Source organism: Spodoptera frugiperda, chromosome 11 (assembly GCF_023101765.2).
Source record: "Spodoptera frugiperda isolate SF20-4 chromosome 11, AGI-APGP_CSIRO_Sfru_2.0, whole genome shotgun sequence".
Lineage (NCBI taxonomy): Eukaryota > Metazoa > Arthropoda > Insecta > Lepidoptera > Noctuidae > Spodoptera > Spodoptera frugiperda.
In genome coordinates, this window is record NC_064222.1 from 7,569,369 (window position 1) to 7,592,990 (window position 23,622).

The 23,622-nt window shown below is 36.6% G+C and overlaps 1 protein-coding gene across 2 annotated transcripts; it reads left to right on the forward strand.

The window, feature by feature from the left end:
• The first annotated feature begins 505 nt into the window (after positions 1-505).
• LOC118281717 (cytochrome P450 4C1) lies at positions 506-20,975 on the forward strand. 2 transcript variants are annotated; one of them, XM_050696870.1, is made up of 11 exons: positions 506-557; positions 1,476-1,648; positions 5,432-5,538; positions 7,412-7,499; positions 8,517-8,702; positions 9,137-9,212; positions 10,720-10,984; positions 11,450-11,518; positions 16,025-16,196; positions 20,181-20,360; positions 20,789-20,975. In XM_050696870.1, exons 2-11 carry the CDS (start codon positions 1,486-1,488, stop codon positions 20,968-20,970), a joined length of 1,488 nt encoding a protein of 495 aa, XP_050552827.1. In that variant the 5' UTR covers positions 506-557; positions 1,476-1,485; the 3' UTR covers positions 20,971-20,975. The 2 variants fall into 2 exon arrangements, with proteins under 2 accessions (XP_050552827.1, XP_050552826.1); XM_050696869.1 differs by lacking the exon at positions 506-557 and adding an exon at positions 565-1,001.
• Positions 20,976-23,622: the final 2,647 nt, after the last annotated feature.

Genomic DNA, 23,622 nt, shown 5'->3' on the forward strand with positions numbered 1-23,622 from the left:
TAACTACGATAACCTTGTTTTAATTTTTTTCTAAAGGGGGAAAACCATCCAATGGTTTCTCGTCTTGGGTGAGCGAAAAGGAATTGTGAGTTATAGGTAGGTACTTTCTAAGATTATTTACACGCCACTGACTAACGGCGAAGGAAAACATAATGAGGAAACCTGGGCTTATAATGTCAAATTTTAAGTTTGAAATCGTAAATCTGTATTGAAAAAGCGAGGTAATAATTCTCAAAGCTTCTCCGTGTGAGAAGAAATTTTGGTTATCAGTGGCGACTTATAGGCTGATGATGATGCTACTCCCAAACGTCGTAGCTGTAGAATGCTCCTGATTAAACTGATTCTGCCATACCCATTAAAATGAAGTTATATAAGAAATTTTCATCCATTCCAACCCTAGTAGGCTGTCTCAAAGAGCAGTACGACCTTAACCTTTTTTCCTCAACCAAATCTTCCAATGGTCGCTTGAGTACATCCCCATACACGACAAGTAGTACCACAGAAGTAGTCCTACTGTTATTAAAATGCACATTATAATGTAAACGCTACAGTAGTCAGGTAAGAGCTTCTCAAGTAGACATACATTTGTATTCAAGTCCGCAGTATAACATTATAGTGCGAAAAATTCAATATAAGTGCTAAATAAATAAGCATGTTTACAAAATAAATATAAATATAAGTAACTAATATTACAACGCCATTGCAGTTTAAAAATCTATTGCGCGATTAAAATTTGTTCTCCATTAATTCTACGCATTCGGAGCACAGTTTTAAAAACAGTAAACGTTTTATTTTTAAAGGAAAGTCTTTTATGTATTGTAATCAAGTAATTTTAAGCGTTATTGTTAAACTTTATTGTGTTGGTAATTGGTAATAAATTAGCCAGTACATAATAGGAGTAATTAAATGATTGTAAATGGTTATATATGTATTATGGCATAATTATTAAAGTGGCAGTGTTAGAATTATTGTGTACGTAATCAAAGGCGATAACATAAAACGTGAGTATTTCTTCTTATTTAAAAAAATCGTACATGACCTAGGTTTGTTGTTTAATTACCATCCTCCAGCCTGACTCCGGTCGAGTCGGCCCATATGTGCCGAAGCATGGCTCTCCCACATTTCTATCATCTTTATGTATTCTTATCCCAAGTTAATTGACATCGTCACAATACTTATGTCTTCCTCATTCGTTCTTTCCTATCAGACGTTACCACGGCCAACAATCCATCTATCTCTTTTTATATATAGTTTGGACCACTTTATACACTATGGATGTATTAAAGTGATTTGATATGATATTAAATATCCCTTTTCTTAAACGAAATTTAACAGACAATAGAGCACTAAAAATTATCGGGGCTCCGGCTCGAAAAGCAGGAGTAGGAACAGGGTGGTTTTTATTCAGTAAATCTGATATTCAGAAAAAGAAGAGAGGATTTTTCGTCAAAATACATCGGATTATTTTCTTTCAGGTAACCAGCCATGTTGTGGCTTACCACCAAGTTAGTCATCACAGCCGGAATCTTAGGCTGGCAGTACTGGAGATGGAGACACCGACGTATGCTGGAGCTTGCAGCCAGACTCCCAGGTCCACCAACATTGCCCATCCTAGGAAATGCCCTCACTTTCATGCTTAATCCTGGAGGTAAGTAACCTTGTATTTTGTCAGCTTATTCAGAAATTCTTTCGCTCAGTAGATGATTTTTTGTCTAATATTATCTTAATTAAACAGTCTAGATTAATAAAAAAAAATTAAGTGTCTGTTTATAATATTCAAAATAACCTTTTTACTACATGCATGTGAATTTACATAAATTTTAAATACATAGGTATCGTATGTTACACCAAAACAATTTTTGTTTAATATCTGACTTTTTGTTCTGGCTTTTCTCTTGTATTCCAAATTTCGTCAAAATCCGTTCAGTAGTTTCAACGTAATTGAAGGATAAACATCCAAACAAAAACTCACACTTACAATACTAGTGTGGTAGCGTGAAGTTTTCTTATAATTAGTATGATAGTGTGATTTTAATTTAGCTACCGTACCTACTTTTAGAGGAAAAATATGAGTGTTATGTCAGTACCCAGTTATGGTCATTACACAGTAATAACAATTACAAGTTAATCAAGATAATTATAAGTCGAATAAAATAATTACGTGCAATTGACCACCACAGAGGTTAATTGTAATTATGGGCAATTTTAACACTAAGCTAGAAGTCTAGAGCAAAAATTAAGATAAATCATAATTATTAAGTATTCTCTGTTGGGTAAATTAGAATATCATAGCAAATAATTACTGGTAGATGCTTGTAGTATAGTCATTACCTAGATCTCCACTATCAATCTGTAAACGACTGTCTCACTGCTGGACAAAGATTATTTTCACAAGCATAAGGGATGCGCATTCTAATAATCACTTGCTCTATGTGAATTAGTTATTTCAATCAAACATGGCTCCTCGGGGTGTTTCCGCTCACCGCTTTCTGGACACTACACTCAAATCGATATTCACACGAATTATAATAGTTAGCAGAAAACGTTAAACTAATGAATTTCAATCATGACCAACTTAGATCGAAAACTTATATTATATAATGTCACACATCTTCTAATCCCTAAAGGGGTAGACAGGGTGTACCTACAGTGTGTAACACCCACGTTCTATTATTTAGGGCCGGTTTCACAATGTCTGGATAAATTTAAATGAAGAACCATCTGTCACATAAGTTTATCGGATACTTATGTAGAGGTGTTAAAATTAGCGATTCATATTATGTGTTACATGTAAGTATTAGGACCGAATAAAAGGGCGAATCATACTCAAGAGTAGGCATACTGGACTGCCATATATTTTACATTAAAGCTATGGCTAGCCCATTAATTCAAGCAGGAATTAGGTACACAATGTTGCAAGATTACTTCATAATTATACATCAGTGATTCAGTTACCTATGTTATGCGTCAGTTTGTAATTGTCACATAGGTACGAGTATTAAGACGCCGTTAAACAATTAAATAATAATATCATGACCAGTAGGCTGCAAAACCGGAAAATCCTTGCAAATATATTATAAACTTAGTAATTTACTCACATAATATTGCGTTATCTTAGAATTTCTCGTAACAAACCAGTTTTTTATAGTACAACAACAGTACGACGCCATGTTTTTTTCTTAATTTTTCGCTCCATTAATTATTAATGGCGCGAAAAAATTCGTTTCGTTTATGCTTTGAATCTTTAAAGTGAAACTTGTTTTAATAAAATTCAGGTTTTTACTTTTCAGGTAAATTGTTATGTGTAAAATTTAATGTTGCTATAACTGCCCGGTTACGTCAATAATGTAATGTAGTTAAATGATTTAATGTTTTTTTTATAATTGTTTCCGTATGTATTTTACTTAAAAAGCCTACCTACCTAGATGTCATTTGATAATAATATGTCATATACCCACATGTTTTCCTATTATTTACTTGTAGATGAGTTTACATACCTCTTTTCTTTCAAAATGAAAACGAAAGATTAAGTAGGTAGCTAAAGTACCTATCTAAAAATAATATACTTAATATATAACTAGTAGCCATCGTGTACGCCTTTTGGTTTAAAATCAGTAACCAACGTTGCGTCAAATTACTATAAAATAAACCACAGGGTCTATTATTTCGGAACTGCGGTTCTAACGGGTTACCGAGGCTCAGTCTCGAAGAGCAGGAGTAGAAACGGGCTGGTTTTTAGTCAGTAAGGGTCTAACACCTCTCGCCTCAGTCTCCCGCCTCACACAAGGCGGGGAAAGCCATAGGATGATTTTCCCCCTCAAAAAACAGTCTTATCCGTACATTTATTCTACACTTATCCATATCTATACTAATATACCTATAAAGCTGAAAAGTTTGTTGGTTTGAACGCGCTAATCTCCGGAACTACTAGACCAATTTGAATATTTTTTGTGTTGGATAGTGCATTTCGCTAACCATCAGGTTCCATCTCATCTTGTTTACCTATACGATAAAAAGAAACACCTAAACTACTTGTGGCCGCAAAATAACAATTAAAAAAAAACTACTATTTCAACTAACAATGAAGAAATCCCAACTGACTGGTTGTTCTTGATAATTGACGTAATGCCAGCTTTATTGTGCTCAGGACAGGCAGCTTGTACATTATGTAACTATGTTCATTTATTCCACTTTGTCACGCAAACATTATCTTTCAAACCAGGGGCCTTAGTCTGCTATTACAGAGGGACGGAGCTATGTAAGTTGTATAGCTCCGTTCCTCTCGCACTGCTCAGTAATCGACCATTCTGACACAATTGTAATAGCAGACTAAGGCCCCAGATTATGTCCATACCTATATCTTGTTTATGAACATTATCGTTGTGAATCACGAAGCAAGAACAAAGAGGAGATGTCATAACTGGATTTTCCTTTAACATCTATACATATAATAAATACCTAATAAATGTGTGACATTTTGCGCGGGACGTTACAAACCACGCCCTTCTCTATTTTCCATCTAGCGGTCTCATACTACAAAAACGTAGCCAATTGTCCACATTAAATTTTAATGTGCCATGAAGCAAATAAAAAGAGATGTTACATATATCTGGATTTCGAATGGTAGTAGTACTTAATGCGTGGTATTTTGTTACGGGGAGCGCGGGACGTTACAAATCATACTACTCTCTATTTTCCTATGTAGGTATGCTACAAAAACGTTGCCAACAGTCCACATTAAATTTTAATATGCCATATTCTGAGCGCTTTTGTAACCTATCTACACCTTTTTACTTATAACTAATATCACTAGCTTCTGCCATTGGTTTCGCCAGCGATCCCGTGGGATATAAAGTGTCATATGTGTTATTTCAGACCATTATCTACCTCTGTTCTAAATTTCATCCCAATCCTTTCACCTATTTTGACGTGATTGAGTAACAAACTTATAAAAAATCGCATTTATTATTCTTAGTAAGAAGATTGGGCAGGCCGATGTGTTTGGTTACAGTGTACATGCACACTATGGCATCTCTTCTTTGTACTTGCTTCATGTTCAGAATTAATTAACAATTAATTATGAGTATGCGTGTGTTGTTGCATGGGGATTATAAAATAATAAAGACGATATCATTTAATTACATACGAAGGCTATATTTTCTTATCTTGAAAAAGACTTTAATTAAAATTACCGGCTGCCCCGTTGGTCAAGTGATCGCAAGTGCGACTGCCGGGAAAGGGGTCTCTGGTTCGATTTCCAGGTTGGACAAAGTATTGCTAGACTTTTTCGGTTTTTCGAAAGTTTCCCAGTATTACTAATGAGAAATTAACTACACAGTTTGGAATTGTGTCCAATATATGACAATAGGTTCATATTATTGGGAAAATATTGATAAACTGCAATAAAAAACATATTTTTCTCAATTTTCAGAGGTGCTGAACAAAATCGACGTGTTTACGGAGCAGTATGGCGAAGTCTTCAGATTCTGGCTGGGGCCAGAACTGAACATTGTTGTAAATAATCCAACAGATATACGCGTGAGTACTTATCTACTGAATACTTTTAAGTGTGGGAGAACCATGCTTCGGTACGAATGGGCCGGCTCGACCGGAGTGATACCACGGCCTCACAGAAAACCGACGTGAAACAACGTTTGTGTTGAGTTTCGTTGTGTCAGTGAGGTTACCGGAGGCCCAATTATCCCTCTTTCCAATTCCTAATTCTCCATCAATCCTTAAATTCCTAACCCCCAAAAGGTCAGCAACGCACTTATAATGCCTCTGGTGTTTCAGGTGTCCATAGGCGGCGGTGATTGCTTACCATTAGATGATCCGTCTGCTCGTTTACCGGCTTATATCATAAAAACACTAGCACATGACCTCTTCACTTTTGTTAACCATTTTAATTTGGAACACGATGCACCAAGCACCCTGTGTAAGGGTCCGTTCATATCTGACGTAAAATACGTCGAGCGTATCATCGGTCGTACTGACGATGACATATCATCGGCTGAATGTGAACGGTCATTTGTTTTTCCATACATTTGTCTGTTCTATCTTATAAAATAAACGAATGCATACCGGTAGCAGTATGAAGCTCGCGATTATGTCGCAGAAAATTCTTGTGTAATTAGGTATAATAACTAGGTATACAATATGAAGTAATTAATTAATGAACTAGTTGTTGCCTGTGAAACTGTGTTTTTCCACGTTGACGAAAGTGCAGGTGGCCAAATACTTTTGAACGGTAGTGTATGTCATACTCATGGCAATAAAAACTAACTAACTCTTCAATTAGTCCATTTCAACGGATGTCAAAAACAATACTTATACTTTTTTATGATTATTTATTTATTCATTTTCCATATAAATTACATTACAATATACTAAGCCCCACAAAACCGTTTTAATAGTTTGACTGTGGGGTCGCTGAGTCTCTATGTTAATAATTAAAAGTGTTTTTACAAATTAAAAGTGTCTAAGTATTGATATTTTTGGGAGATCATTAAGTTCTTATGACGTCATCGAATGTTAGCGTCCAATAGAATAATAATTTAAAAAAAAGCTAGAAAAATTAACAATTAACAAATTAAGGACATGAGGCGGCATGTCTGCCGCTCGACGACGCGTCGTTAACTTCGTGTCGCTGACTACGAAGATAATTTCATATTATACATACATACATACATATCGTCACGCCTTTTATCCCCGAAGGGGTAGGCAGAGGTGCACATTACGGCACGTAATGCCGCTATACAATGTACACCCACTTTTCACCATTTGTATTATAAGTCCCATGTAATAGGGGGTGAGCCTATTGCCATATCCTGGACACAATTCCAGACTCCGTGCTACTACCGAAAATTCGAAAAAAGCCCAGTAATACTTTGCCCGACCCGGGAATCGAACCCGAGACCCCTTGTACGGCAGTCGCACTTGCGACCACTCGACCAACGAGGCAGTCAGTCTCATATTATAAATACATAGAAACCAGTAGTGTCGGCTGCAACATGTCGTCCGCTGCTTCCTCATATCGCCCGCTTTGTACCCTAACCTAACATAATTACAGTGAAGTGATTATTGATTGCACAACTGCACAATCACTAGGTACCTTGGTAATAAATTAATATTTGTAGTATTATACTTACAGTCCCTAGCCATATACTCACCATCTATTACATGGGACTTATAACACAATTAATGGTGAAAAGTGGATGTACATTATATAGAGGCATTATGTGCCGTAATGTGTACCTCTGCCTACCCTTTCGGAGATAAAAGGCGTGACGTTGCCTAACCCTGGCCATATTTTTTAAGTAGATTATGACTTATATGTATAGTCGTATACCTACAAAATAAACATTACAGTAGCTATACTAGAAATTAACTTTTGCTCTTTGTTAAATTCCAGGCGTTATTGACCAGTAACAAAGTAAATCAGAAAGGACCATTATATGAGTACCTGGTACCTATGATCGGCTATGGCATTTTATCAGGAGGTAAGTTTCTTTCCACTGACCCACATTTACTAAAATATTTATTTGAATTATTAAGGGAAATATAACAAAACCTAGGGTGATTTTCCACCAGAGATGTGCTATGTAGCTATGCTACTAAGATAGCTAAGCTGTGGAATTATGTGGCCGTTTCCACTGATGTATTATGTAGCTGTGCGATAAAGGCTGAGTATATATGATGTATCGATAGTAGAGAACCCATCTATAATACACATCTTTCCATATAAAAAATATAGGTAGCTTAGTTGTGCAGTGCTAAGCTATGTACCAATGAATATGATCGGTAGAAGCTTAGCTATGCTATGTTATGCTTGGTGGAAGCTAACCACCTTCTAGCACCCTTAGAATGGTGGGATAAGGAGGACCACAGAAGGAATGGGTGGCGTAGCTATTACCACAAAATTAAATAATTTCATAATCAATACACAAAAAATAATAATCTTAAAACATAATTGAGTGTAACAGTCGGGACCCATTAAATGTGTGAAGTTATATGTATAGGAGCTATACAAGGGAGTTATTGCGGTGACAACTAATACTTAATGGTAGGAATAGACTTATTTCATTAACCCAACCTTAACATTGCCCTTGGGCTTAAGTCATTCTGTCTCCTGCGTTAATTTCACCGAGGGAAGTGGACACCTTCGTTTTCTTTTTCTCCTCCTTCCTCCTCTAATAATATTATTTTCTGATTTATTTCGTTGCGGTTTATCCAAGACAGTCATTCATGTCCCTGGGACGCGCCGGATTTCAGTGTTCCGGTGTTTTCATGATTGTATCGACTGTAGATCCTGGCTTACAAGAGTTGCAGGGGTATGGAAGGTTGTGGCGGGCTTGTCCCATTAAAAATAACCCAACCTTAAATGTCTTAAAATAAAGGCAGTAGAAGAACAATAAGAAATAACATCACTTCTGTCTGACAATAATATTTCAATAGGCGAACAAACTACGAAGTCATGGCCAAAAACTTTTATTTAATCTGCTACAAAATATTTTCAGGTCCAATCTGGCGTTCTCACAGAAAAATAGTGACTCCTTCTTACAACAAGAAGTCGGTGGAGAACTTCTCTCCGATCTTCAACAGGGAGGCTGAGCAGCTAGCCAGGGTTATATGCCAGAAAGACCCGAAGAAGAGCTTCAATGTCTACAAAGATATCGTCAGATTTACCACGCAGAGTGTTAACCGTAAGTTTTAGATTTAGTTCAGTTGTATTTTGTTAAATATTCCCCAAGAACCCTTAAATACCTAACCCCCAAAAAGCCGGCAACGTACTTGTAACACCTCTGGTGGTTCAAGTGTCCATGAGCGGCGGCGATTGCTTACCATCAGGTGATGCGTCTGCTCGTTTATCGGCGATTACCGGCGTGTTCCATAACTGAACATAGCTTTTTTTATTTTAGTAGCTTTTAAAAGCGTTGCCCCCCACGTCGTGGGTGCATTTACAAACATATAAGTTCATGTACACATGACACCCGAAACAACAATTTGTGGGTAAAGAGTTGCTCCATGCGAGAATCGATCCCGGTACCCGTGCACCAACCGTGCAGTCAAAATTAAAACAAAAAAATAAAAAATATATAAAAAAAACTAAATATTAAAAGTCGCTTGGTCCTTTCAGAAACACTGATGGGGTTATCGAAGGAAGATTCCCAAAACCTGTACAGAGTGGATGAGATGTTACGTGTCACACAAGAGTAAGTTTTCATAAATATTTCAGTCTAAATCTATCAGTATTTTGATTACCTTTAGCCTTACAAAATTTTATTAGCAATATATGGTGCCCCTGCAGAACGTTTTGCTATTAGAAATCACGAGGGGCAGCACATATTGCTATTAAAATTTTGTAAGGCGTTTTTTAGAGCTTTAAAGTGTCTTATAAACGTACTAGCGACCCGCCCCAGCTTCGCATGGGTGCAATGGTGATATATTATACCTGTATTATACATAAAAACCTTCCTCATGAGTTACTCTATCTATTAAAAAAAACCGCATCAAAATCCGTTGCGTAGTTTTAAAGATTTAAGCGTTCATAGGGACATACAACATGACAGAAAAAGCGACTTTGTTTTATACTATGTAGTGATACGTACGCCCATAAAAACTTAAAGCACTTAAATAATAAAACTCTTTAACTAAATCATAAATGATAAATGATAAATGATATTTATTTCTGTAAATAGATTATAAGATAACACAGAAATATTGACGTGTAAAACACGTCAATATTTCAAATAGCTAGATGAGGCCGGCATTTCCTATCCGACTACTCTGAGAAGAAATGCCGAAACAAACTCAGAGGTCATAGTCTCTTTTAAAGTCCAGACAATATCAATTAGAGATGTCGGAGAACCGTGCAAGTTTATTCTGTAGTGGTCTTTTGAGGAAAGAACCACAGCAGTTTGAGCGGACCTGTTCAGATGGCAGCACGCATGTGTCAGTTTACAATTGGCTCAGCTGACGGCTGTTGCTGAATGATCCGACGAACAATACCAACCAAAAGAACATTTGGGTAGGCCACACAAATGCTCACACTGTCAGAATATAATTAACTAAAAGTGAAATGACTAGGCAAACTCTCGCACGGTCCTCAAACTAACAATTTTAAAAATAATATGTTAAAAAAAAAATATCGAATGATATTAATGTATATCATGTCAAATTGTATAAAAATGTAACTTGTGTTACAAACATGTCAACATGACCTGTGTGGACATTATAGCGGCTCACTCCCAAGCCTGACTATCATCTAAGTAGTCTTTAATTTTATAAAAAGCTTTACTATACAGTTTTTCTTTAATAACATTTTTAAATTTATTCAGGCTCAAACTTTGAATATCGCTGGGAATTTTATTGTAAAAGCGTATGCATTGACATCTGAACGAACCACTTATTTTCTTAAGTCTAGTAGTGGGAACAATATATTTGTTTTTACTTCTAGTGTTTATATTATGTATATCACAATACTTTTTAAATAAGTTAATGTTTTTATGAGCATACACTACATTTTCATAAATGTATTGAGAAGGAACAGTCAATATATTAATTTCTTTAAATAGTTCCCTAAGAGAGTGCCTCGGACTAAGATTATAAATTGATCGAATGGCTCTCTGAACTGAAACTCAAACTCAAATTATTTATTGCATTCATGTGTTCACTTACCTACTAGATATTAAATAATTAAGCACATTTGTAACTCCACAGCATATATGGTCTAATTTTCGAGAAAATGACAAAATGGTGGTTGCACATACCTATCGTTTACTGGTTGCTTGGCAAGAAGAAGCAACAGGACTACTACGTGAAGCTGGTGGAAGATTTGATGGGTGACATCGTCGGACGGAGGAGGAAAGCCTTGGAGGTGTCGGCACCTAGTGAGGAGTGCATGGGGATTGTAGACCGGTACATCCTCTCTGGAGATCTTACTGAGGAGGAGATTCAGAAGGAGAGCATGACTTTGTTTACTACGGTAGGTTATTACTTTGAGTTTTGGTGGTGATGACGGTTAGAGTCGTGGTGATTGTGTTTGGGTCAATCTCCAAAACGGGCGTAGGATTCATGTGGTCACTATATCGCTTTTCAGATATATAGATATTTAATGGTAATTATGTATCTCATTAAAAATAATAATGTTTAAATACTATATTTTTGTCATTGAATATCAGATCTGAAAAACACCAGAGCAATCACACGAATATGCCCGCTTTAGAGATTGACCCACTTACACACGATGTCTGCATGGGCATCCAGGTTCCATCGCCATCTACATAAATTAGTATTCTTTATAATTAATGATTTGATATTTCATCATCATCATCATTAATAGCTGGAAGACGTCCACTGCCTTAAACTTCCACGCTGAATGACAGCTCGCTACCTGCATTCATTTGCTCCCCAATAGATGCATAGTCAGACAGAAAATATTCCATTTCAGAGCCAAGAAGCAGCCGCTAAGATAGCATCTGGAGTCATCATGTTCCTAGCTCATTTACCGGATTGGCAGGTACATACATACATACATACTTTTACTTTATAAATGTTCCTAAACTTTAAAAAAAATATGTAGTATATACGGAAATACATGTGCGCCCTATGTCCTTTGACCAAATAGGTGACATATTTAACAAAAACAGAATTTAAAAAAGCACCCGCATGCGACAAGTCCCTTGCAGAGGTTGCAATAAATGTTTGAAGCTAAAGAGTTTCTTTGTTTGTTTGAACGCGCTAATCACCGGAACTACTAATCCGAATTGAATAACCTTTTGTTAGGTAAGTTTGTGTTGAATAGTGCATTAATCGAGGACGGCTATAAGCTATAAAATATCACGCTACAATCAATAGGAGCCGAGCAGTGGGTGTTAAATTATATAAATACGAATATAACTCACATCTCTATCTCTTCTTTACGCCAAAACCACTATACCGATTTCAGTTATGTATTAGATATTTTTATGTTGGATAGTCCATTTATCGAGGAAGGCTATAAAACATCACCTTACGGCTAATAGGAGCCAAGCAGAGCGGTTGAAACCGCGGGAGTGTTATATAAGCATCTAACTCAAAAACGGTTGACAATGCGGATTATAATTTAGTATTTTTAAGACCTTGAATGCTTAATGACGTATTTTTAATTGATGCTGCAAAAACAAGAATTAAAATACTTAAGTATATGTAAAAATATTACTATACAATCTATCGTTAAAAGATTTTAACACAAAATGTATTGAGTAAGTCTATTTAGATGAACGTTTAATAATAATTATGATGCATATATTGAGGTTAACCGGTCGAAACAACCAAATTGCCTGCCATAATTATTATAAACAGTTAAGAAGCTAGTTATTAGGTTCTGCTAGTGACTTCGCCGATAAAAAAGTATCCTGTCATCTACGTCAGCTGTCTGTATACCAAATTTCATCAAAATCCGTTCAGTACTTTCAGCGTCATTGACGGACAAACATCCAAACAAACAAACTTTCACATTTATAATATTAGAGTGATTATTTACAACATAATAGGTTAACGATTTAACTAATCGAAACATTGGAAACGTTTTTAGAAGTCATAAAAAAAACATTGCGACACACGCACACAGCTAATCACACAAACAGTCTATAAGTGGCCACTGCTGTCCAAAGGCCTCTTCTCATACCGAATCGTTTGAACCAGATATTATCATTATTCGTTTTTAAGAAATAATACTTTTTAAAAAACCGCAAATATATCTTTGTCGTTCATACATGTGAATGTGTATATGTAAAACCATGTTTTATAACTTTCATATTATGTGATCTACTTGTTGCTAGGGAACCCTTGATGGACGAGTCCGACTCGCACTTGGCCAGTTTTTACCATTACGACACAAAAAAATTATAATTAAAACTTGATTTATGGTTGATCATTTATTTCGGTACCTCACGGAACACCGTGAACATAACATAATCGAATACTGTCCTCGCCCTTAACCAATTTATGTTAATCGAGATGATTACTTTAAGAGGTAATCATTAGTAGAAAATTAAAAAAATACGGTTGGTACGACATAACTATTACTAATCTATACTAATATTATAAAAATGAAGAGTTTATTTGTTTGTTTATTTGAAATCCGGAACTACTGGTCCGATTTGAGTAATTCTTTTTGTGTTGGGTAGTGCATTTATTGAGGAAGGCTATAGGCTATAAAACGTCACGCTGTGACCAATAGGAGCCAAGCAGAGCGGGTTAAACCGCGCGGAAGTAGCTAATACAGTTTTAAAAGTATTAACGCAGTGGTATTGAACGCAGATCTACGCGAGACACAATGTATTTCCTATTGTGTCTCATATATACGAGGTTAATAAGACTGCCTCGTTAGTTGCCTGGTCGCAAATGCGTCAGCCGGACAAGGGGTCTCAGGTTCAATTCCCGGGTCAGGCAAAGTATAGGTAAGCATTTTTCGAAAAAATACAGTACCCAGTATATGGTAATAGGCTCACATTCACTCTTGCTCAAAGGGATTTACAACACAAATGGTGAAAAGTGGATGTACATTGCATTACGTGTCGCAATGTGCATGTGCAATGTGCTTCTACGTACCCCTTCCACGTTGCACGCATTAATCCAGTATTTTTATTTCTGGTTGGCCGTGGTCGGGACCCGACATCAGTGCGACCAATAAAAAAATTCAGGAAAAATTGTTTTGTTTATTGAGGAAATATGTTTTCGAAGGCCGTAGCTATATTAAAACGTTATGTTTTTCAACTTTTTAATTTTTATTATGATAACCTTCACTATAATGTCAAACACTTTATTTGATCAACCATAATAATATTACGTTCACTTCAGATGTTCCTTTTATTAGTTGGTAAATTATAGTATCTATAGCAAATTTTTATAATAACTATCGTGAGACATAATCTAAATTACAGGCCAGCGCAGATAAGTTTTGATACAAAAACAAATTATAGTTGAATAAAACCTATTGGAAATGGAAGAGAATATAAAAAAATAATTAATTAATTAGGTAACTAAAAATCACGGTTTACTCACGTAAATTAATGGAGAAAAGCTCTACTAGTTTCGAGTCACAGAGGGACCCTTCATCATGAGCAGCGTGCGCGACGACCCCGCGTTTACGCACACTGCTCATTTTAGTTAAAATATAATATGTGATTATAATATACTAGCTACTTCTGCGCGGTTTCACCCGCTCTGCTCGGCTCCTTTTGATCGTAGCGTGATGTTTTATAGCCTTCCACGATCAATGTACTATCCATTACAAAAAGAACTATTTAAATCGGACCAGTAGGTCCTGAGATTAGCGCGTTCAAACAAACAAACAAACTCTTTAGCTTTATAATATTAGTATAGATGTCTAATAAACGATAATAATAACAATTTAATACAACAAGCGCGCCGCACGATGATAATCGATATCACCATCCCTCATGACGAGAACCTCGTGAAAGCTGAAAAAGATAAACAAATAAAATATCTTGACTTGGCTCACGAGGTTGTCGACATGTGGAATGTGGATTCGGCTATCGTTGTGCCGATAGTCGTGTCGGCCAACGGTTTAATACCCAACAGCCTCGACAACCACCTTAGGAGGCTGGGGTTGGGCGGATGGATCAAGGGCCTGATGCAGAAGGCAGTACTCCTCGAAACAGCACGTATTGTGAGGAGGTTTCTGTCTTTGGAGCCCTAACCACCGGTAGCTTGGACCATGCTCCCGCTACTGGTCGGCTCCTATTTTTATATTTTTAAATGTTATTTTGTTTTTTATTTTTATAAGTAATGTTTAAAAATATAATTTTAGAGTGTTTTAAATAAATATATGGAAATTTAATACAAATTATGCCGTAGTTCATGTTGGTAACAATAGTTTATGTTTTTCACACATTTGAGAAATATTTTTAACTCAAAACGAGTTTAATTAGCAGCGACATAATGTAATAATAAACTTTTTTATGTCTGTATGCCATATAATTAAAAATAAAAATGGTTCATCGAAATATTTGTACGCGGACTACGTGAATAACTCCAGTAACTTCGATGGGAACGAAAAAAATTATAATTTAAAAGCATAATAAGTAATCTTATAAAGCATTTTATACTTAAGATTTTTCTTACATTTTATATTTGTTTTTGTATTTGCAGTTAAATTATTATTAATCTTTATAATACTTACTTATATTATTATTTAAGACTAGAGAACTCGAACTTAGTTTCGTTATCATCCCACTGCAGGGCAACGGCCTATGTTTCGCCCTGGAAAAAAAATCTGCGCATATTTGTTAATTTTTTCTTACATAAAAACCTTCTCCTATCAACAAGCTAAACAAAAAAAAAAAAATCGTCTCTTTAGCGTTGGTCGACAGAGAGAGTAGAAAACTCAATGTATGGGGATGACACTGACAAGTGTCAAAATTTATGTCAATCCTGTACAATTTAGTTTTCTATTCTACAAGTAGACATGCGCTAAATGCCATTTGGCTAAAGGCTCAGTTCAGCTGTTCTAAAGATTTGCGCTTAGCAACACATTCTACGATTTTTTATGGAATAACGGGCAAACGAGCACCCCCCCAGTGTCATCTGATGGTAAGCGAACAGCGCCGCCCATGGACACCCGCAACACCAGAGAAGTCTATAAACGATTCATAAATTTTAAATATACCTACTAACCGGAGTCATTGGAAAATAGTACTTGAGCGAAGCTGTTGGAGTTTTTCTACTTACATCTATACATAATATTAAAAAGACATCTACATATCTATACTATAATATTATAAACCTGAAGAGTTTGTTTGTTTCATTGTTTGAGCGCGCTAATCTCCGGAACTACTGGTCGGATTTGAATGATTATTTTTGTGTTGAATAGTGCATTTATCGAGGAAGACTATAGGCTAAAACATCACGCTATGACCAATAGCAGCCAAGCAGAGCGGGTGAAACCGCGTGGAAGTAGCTAGTGTAGGTATAAAGTAAAGACTTTAGTCCTAATCCTCAAAAAATGCACCTTTTCCAGGATAAAGTATACAAGGAGATGATGGAAGTGGTCGGACCTGATGGTCCGGTCACCAGCGAGCAGTTGAAGCGGCTGGAGCACCTGGACATGGTGTACAAGGAGACGCTTCGGTATTTCTCCATAGCTGCCCTGATACAGAGGACTGTTGAGGAGGAGATCACTATTAAAGACGGTATGAGAGTATTTAGTTTTTTTTTAATTTCATTAGACTTAGTACTGTCCCTATATTTATGTTATTGACGTAGGAGAGCCATGCTTCAGCACGAATGGGCTGGTTCGACCAGTAACCTTAGTATATCTCTTCACAATAATCTATACATAGTATAAAACAAAGTCGCCCATTTTGTCTGTAGTCCCTTCGTATGCATAAAACTTTAAAACTACGCAACGGATTTTGATGCGGTTTTCACTAATAGAAAGAGTATTTTCTCCGACAGGTTTTTATATATAATTGAAATACATTGAAACTATATTAGCTGAGTTATAGCGATTTATGTCCAAGAAGTCAGAAAAAAATCTAATTGAAGATTGCATTTGTGCGTGCGCCGCTTATACCGTTGGATACAAGTAAGAACAATGTATAGCAAAAACATTGGTCTTTATTAGTTCTACAAAAAAGTCCGCGATGACATATATCCAGCTTTTTTATTTAAGTCACAAAAACTACTTTTCTGTATTAAAAAAACATTTAATTCGTTGGGTGATGTTTAACTGGTGATATAACCAATAATACATATATCCTTATCATAATAAGTAAGTTCATCATCACGAGCATTTAATTTAGATTATTTTTGCAGTTTACAGTGTGTTATTTAGACATATAGTTTAGGAGATATCACGATATTAGTATTGCGGCACGGTACGGGCCGGCCGCGGCGGCGGGGGCAGCGTCCCTATAAATAATATTAAAAAGTAGGTACTACGACTTTGATCTATACATATAAGACAAAAAAAAATCTGTAAATTACTTAAATATTTTTTCCAAAAACTGATAGGGGGGGCGATCAAAGAAGAGTCACAGAAACCAAAAAACATTTTAATATTTTAAACGCGGTTAAGGGAAAGAGAAGTTATTGTGAATTGAAAATTAGTATCCAATATGTGTTGGTGCGTTGACTGTATTTGTCGAAGTAGCGGGATACACGCAAACGAAGTTGCGCGGGTCAGCTAGTTTGTATATAATTTTACGTTAATTGAATAAAAAAGTCACAATTTTTTTTTATATTAAAATAGAATAAATAATAATATAATCGACCAAGCCGTCGCACAATGACAATTGATATAACAATCCCACATAACGAGAATCTTCTGAAAGCTGAGAAATATAAAGCCATTAAATATCTTAATTCATCAGGTTGTCGACATGTGGGATGTAGATTCAGCAATCATTGTGCCGATAGTCGTATCTGCCGATGGCTTCATAGCCAAAAGCCTCGACCAACACCTGAGTTGGCTAATGTTAGACGGTTGGATCAAGAACCTGATAGATGATGACCAGTACAATACAGTACAGTACAGTACAGCGCGTATTGTTTGGAAATTCCTCTCTCTTGAGCCCTGACCGCCGGTAGTTTGGGTGTATCCCGTTACTGGTGGGCTACTGCTTTTTATATTTTTAATCAACAAGTATAGTAAATAAATAAATGGAATAAATAAAAATAAAACTATTTGAATAGATCGTATTTAAACTGATGATACAACTGTTTTAAATAAATTCATTGACGTCATACGACATTTAAAAGTATTTCGAAATCAAAACGACTTTGCAAAAACAGAAAATTATTAATAGATAAAGTGAAGCAAAACTAATAGTAGTAGGGTAGGTTTACAACACGGATATAAAAATATAATTTATTTACATTATAGAAGACTAGCTACTTCTGCGCGGTTTCACCCGCACTGCTCGGTTCCTATTGATCGTGGTGTGATGATTTATAGCCTATAACCTTCCTCGATAAATGCGCTATCCAACACGAAAATAATGATTCAAATCGGACCAGTAGTTCCTGAGATTAGCGCGTGCAAACAAACAAACAAACAAACTCTTCAGCTTTATAATATAAGTATAGATTTAATTGAAGGAGAGCCATGCTTCGGCACGAATGGGCCGAGTAACGAGTGAGACCACGGCCTCACAAAAAACCGACGTGAAACAACGCTTGCGTTATGTTTCGTTGTGTGAGTGAGGTTACCGGAGGCCCAATTACACCCCTCCCTAATTTCTTTAATCCCCAAATCCGCAACAATTCAGAAATTCCTAACCCCCAAAGGTCGGCAACACATTTGTATTGTCCGGTATTGTATTGTCCAACGCAAGCGTTGTCCCACGTCGGTTTTCTGTGAGGCCGTGGTTATTACTCCGGTCGAGCCGGCCCATTCGTGCCGAAGCATGGCTCTTTCACACTTATACCTAACTAGCTACTTCCGCGCGGTTTCAACCGCTCTGCTTGGCTCCTATTGGTCGTAGTGTGATGTTTTATAGTTTATAGCCTTCCTCGATAAATGCACTATTCAACACAAAAATAATTATTCAAATCGGACCAGTAGTTCTGGAGATTAGCGCGTTCAAACAAACTCTTCAGCTTTATAATATTAGTATTCCTACTATATTCGTGATCTACACGAAAGATTTATATGTATTTTAATATTATGTAAATTACGAAAAAACTAATTTTAGGCTAGATTTCACATAGGAACTAGCTGACTCGGCAAACGTTGTTTTGCCTTATAAATTATTTCGTAAAAAAATTAAGGGTGTCCATGGCCGGCGGCGATTGCTTACAATCAGGTGATCCGTCTGCTCGTTTACCGGCTTATATCATTAAAAATGTCATCCAAATATAGATGTAAAAATATAGCTTAATATAATAAGTAAAACCAAAAAAGCAAAAAGGTCATATAATAAAACTACGCCAACAGTTTTTCATTGCTTTGCTACACGAGAATATTAAAATCTATGCGACTATAATTTCGACTGCACTGTTGGTGCATTGGCTGGGTAACCGGCTGCCGCGCGTGTAACGGGTTCGATTCACGGACGGAGCAACTCCTTGTGTTATCCACAAATCGTTGTTTCATGGGTGTCATGTGTAATGTGAACTTGTATGTTTGTAAACACACCCACGACACAGGAGAAGATCCTAATGTGGGACAACGTTATAGTTTTATTATATGGATTTACTATTGATAGAAATGCGCGCAACTTTTTGGAATATTGTTATATTTTTCGTTTCTTTAATATAAAATCTTGTACGTAATATTTCAAGTTCATGTAGGTTGAGTATTAAAAAAAAATGTTGTGCTGTCTACAACATGATTTAATATGTTGTAAACTGGTTCTAACGATCCAAGGACTATAGGCATATTATAGCTATTAATTTCGTCACACGGCATATGAATCAATTTTTTTCGTAAATATAGTATGTATTTTTTCTTTATAAATAACAACAACAGCAACTCGTGTTTTTCTACTTCTGGACTATGGACCTTCTTTACATCTAATATATAAAATTCTCGTGTCACAGTTTTCGTTGCCATACTCCTCCGAAACGGCTTGTCCGATTTTGATGATTTTTTTGTGCTTATCCGGTATCTATGAGAATCGGCCAACATCTATTTTTCATCCCCCTAAATGTTAGGGGTAGTACAACCCTATTTTTTTTTAATTTTATGCGGACGGTGTCGGGTGCAGAAGCTAGTATTAAAATATATCTTTCGTGTAGATCACGAATATCTGGTATAAGTGTGGAAGAGCCATGCTTCGGCACGAAAGGGCCGGCTCAACCACGGCCTCACAGAAAACCGACGTGAATAATGCTTGCGTTGTGTTTCGTTGTGTCAGTGATAGATATTACAGAAAACTAACTATAGTGAGTAGGTACATAATAGTTTTCATGAGGCCGTGATTATCACTACAGTCAAGTCAAGCCATTCACGTTGACTCCTCCATATCTAATATATTTCCATGTCACAATGTTAGTTACCGTTCTCTTCCGAAACGGCTTTACCGATTTTCACAAAATTTTGTGTAAGTGATAAGAGTTGTTCACCCTTAACTTTTTTTTACGAAATAATTTATAAGGCATAACAACGTTTGCCGGGTTAGCTAGTTCCTATGTAAAATCTAGCCTAAAATTAGTTTTTTGTAATCTTCCAGGAAGTATCACCCTCCCAGCTGGCACATCACTGGTGATACCGATCCACAACGTCCACCGCGACCCTCGCTACTGGGAGGATCCTCATAAGGTGATGCCGGAGAGGTTCCTCCCGGAGAACGTGAAGAAACGAGACCCCAACGCCTTCGTACCCTTCAGTTTGGGACCTATGGACTGTTTAGGTGATTACAGTTTTATACCATTTATGTGAGATACGCAAACGAGCAGACGAATTGTCTGATTATAAGTAAAAATACGTATGACTAAACTCACACAAATATTGATTGCACGAATGGTGCGGTGGCTGGGTATCCGGCTGCCGTGCAAAGTGTAGCGAGTTCGATTACCGCACGGAGCAACTCTTTGTGTGATTCATAAAATTGTAGCTTCTGGTCTGGGTGTCGTGTGTACGTTAACTTATTTTTGTAAACGCACCCACGACACAGGAGAAAATCCTAAGGTTTTTTTAAACAAAATAAATTAGTTCGAGTTTGCTCGACTAGTTTCAAGTGACACCGGAGTTCGTACGCTGTACCAAACTTATCGTCATCGGCTCATCATTGGCTGCAAGAAATTATTCTTCAATTTATTTATTATTTTTGTTAACCAGGTCGAGTATACGCCACGGCTCTCATCAAGACTATAGTGGTGTGGGTGCTTCGGTACGCACAGTTGGAACCAGCTGGTACCCTCGACAACATAAAGCTGAACATCGCCATCTCCGTCTCCTGCGCAAATGGATATAATATTAAAGCCAGACCAAGAAACGGTAGAATAAATGAATTATCTTGATCATATTATTGTGTTTTTTTATTCAAAAATGTAAATTAATTGTGTTCTTTCTAAAATATGTAACCTCAATCGTATTGAAATTTTCAAACAAAATAAATAATTAAATAAATCAAGTATTCAATTCTGTGTGAACAGCTGCATGTACCTTGACCACAGAAGAGCTGTAATGTTGTACGTTGTCTAGGAATGTTACGGACACGTGGCGCGGCTGTTATAATGCAGTATTTGTAAACTGTGTTCAAATTAGCTGATAGAGAATCATGCACTTTTTGGGCTTAACTACTGGGCCATACGAAAAATGAGTGGTATACCACTCATTTTTCGTATGTTGTCAGCCAAGATGATAACAAATATGTTTTTTTAAATGAAGTCATCAGAAGTCTCTCCATACGGTATAAAGTTTAATTTAATAAATATGTCGTTATTTAAAGATCAACAGCCACTAAACAAAATTAAATTAAATACCGGCAACGCACCTGTGACTCCTCTGGTGTGCGAGTGTACACAAGCTGCGCTGATCGCTCACCAGGTGATTCGAAGGCTCGTTTGCCATCTATTCCATTAAAAAAAAGTATTGGGAACATGAAACGGGATATTTACCATGTTTATTTATGTCTATGAGTTTCCGATATTTCGGCACTGTTACAAGCGCCATGATCACGGATGAACTCTAAATATCGGAACTTCATAGAAATAAAAAAACATGGTAAATATCCCGTTTCAAGTTCCAATACTAAATAAAAATTAAGTTAACTGTACTTGGTATGTAGATACATTTTGATAATGCATATCCATCTCAGTAGGAAGAGCTTGCTTAAACTGCAGAGAATGGAGGTCACTGGTGCAACAGAATTTGTCTGACTTTGAGAGTCTCGTCGGCTTTCAAAGTTGAATATTTAACGACACGAGATATACTGATAAAAGCCACCAGCGGTACTTAATTATAATTATGTTAATGGTGGTCACGTGTCCGCTCTATTGAAGAATAGTTATAAACAGCTTCAAGTGTGGGAGAGCCATGCTTCGGCACGAATGGGCCGGCTCGACCGGAATGATACCACGGCCTCACAGAAAACCGACGTCAAACAACGCTTGCGTTGTGTTTCGTTGTGTGAGTGAGGTTACCAGAGGCCCAATTCCCCCCTTTCCAATCTTCCCGATCCCCGATTCCTGAACAACAACCCTTAAATTCCTAACCCCCAAAAATCGGCAACGCATGTTCATGGGCGGCGGCGATTGCTTACCATCAGGTGATAAAAAACAACTAGCAAACTCCGTTTCGCTACCAGTAGGTACTCTTAGTACGCGTTTGCTTTACGTTTAAAATAAACGAAACGAGAGCGCGTTCGGCGCTCTGATTGGCCGGCTCAAGTAAACCAACCAAATAAAGCAAACTTATACTGAGGGTACCGATGGCTTCGATTATTTTTGTATCAGAGATGCGATGGAGAGAGATAGTGCTATATGAGAAAATGATTTTACTTGTTTTCCTGCTTTTCTCTTGAATTTTTTACTTTGCTACAAACCTCACGGAACCCGAAACCTTTCCAACGAATACAAAACAGTTGAAATCAGTTCATGCGTTCTAGATGTTGATGGTGTTTTTTGCGACCTCTCAAAAGCATTTGATTGCGTTGATCATGAGACACTTTTGCTGAAATTAAATCATTACGGGATTAGAAACACTGCGCTCCGTCTATTGAAATCATATTTAGAGGATAGGCAGCTGAAAGTTCATATAAACGGGGTTAATTCACAAGGGTCTGAGATAAAAATGGGCGTTCCTCAGGGTTCAATATTGGGTCCTTTTTTTTTAGTCTACATTAACGATTTGCCACTCATATTCGAAAATGAACCAAAAATGGTGCTGTTTGCAGATGATACATCATTGATTTTTAAGATAGGTCGACGTATGAATAATTTTGACGACGTAAACAGCTCCATTCTTCAAGTCTATAATTGGTTTACTATTAATAACTTGGCGCTTAATGAGAAAAAAACCAAATGTATTAAATTTTGCTTGCCAAACGTACAAAATAACGAATGTTATGTTGCTTTGAACGGACAAAAGTTGGAATTTGTTAAGGAGACTATATTTTTGGGTATCACACAAGATGACAGATTACAATGGGGGCCCCACATAAAAGCACTTTCGGGGAGACTAAGCTCCGCTGCTTATGCAGTCAGACAAATTAGGCAGCTAACGGATGTAAATACAGCAAGGCTTGTTTATTTTAGCTATTTCCACAGCATAATGTCTTACGGCATTTTGCTGTGGGGTCGGGCCGCGGATGTAGAATCAATTTTTATTTTGCAAAAGCGAGCTATTCGAGCAATATATAACTTGCCCCGTCGTGAATCTTTGAGAGAACTTTTTAAAACTATAAATATTCTTACAGTGCCTTCTCAATTCATTTACGAAAATATTATGTACGTAAGAAAAAATCAACAATTGTTTGAAAAAAGAAGCGACAGACACAATTTAAATACGAGAGGTAAAAATAAGTTGGCTATACCGCAATTCCGATTGTCCAAAGTGCAGAAATCCTTCATGGGTTTTTGTGTTAAATGTTATAATAAACTACCAACTACCATACTGAATCTGAACGAGAAAAAATTTAAATCTTGTATAAAGCGTGAACTGTGTAAACA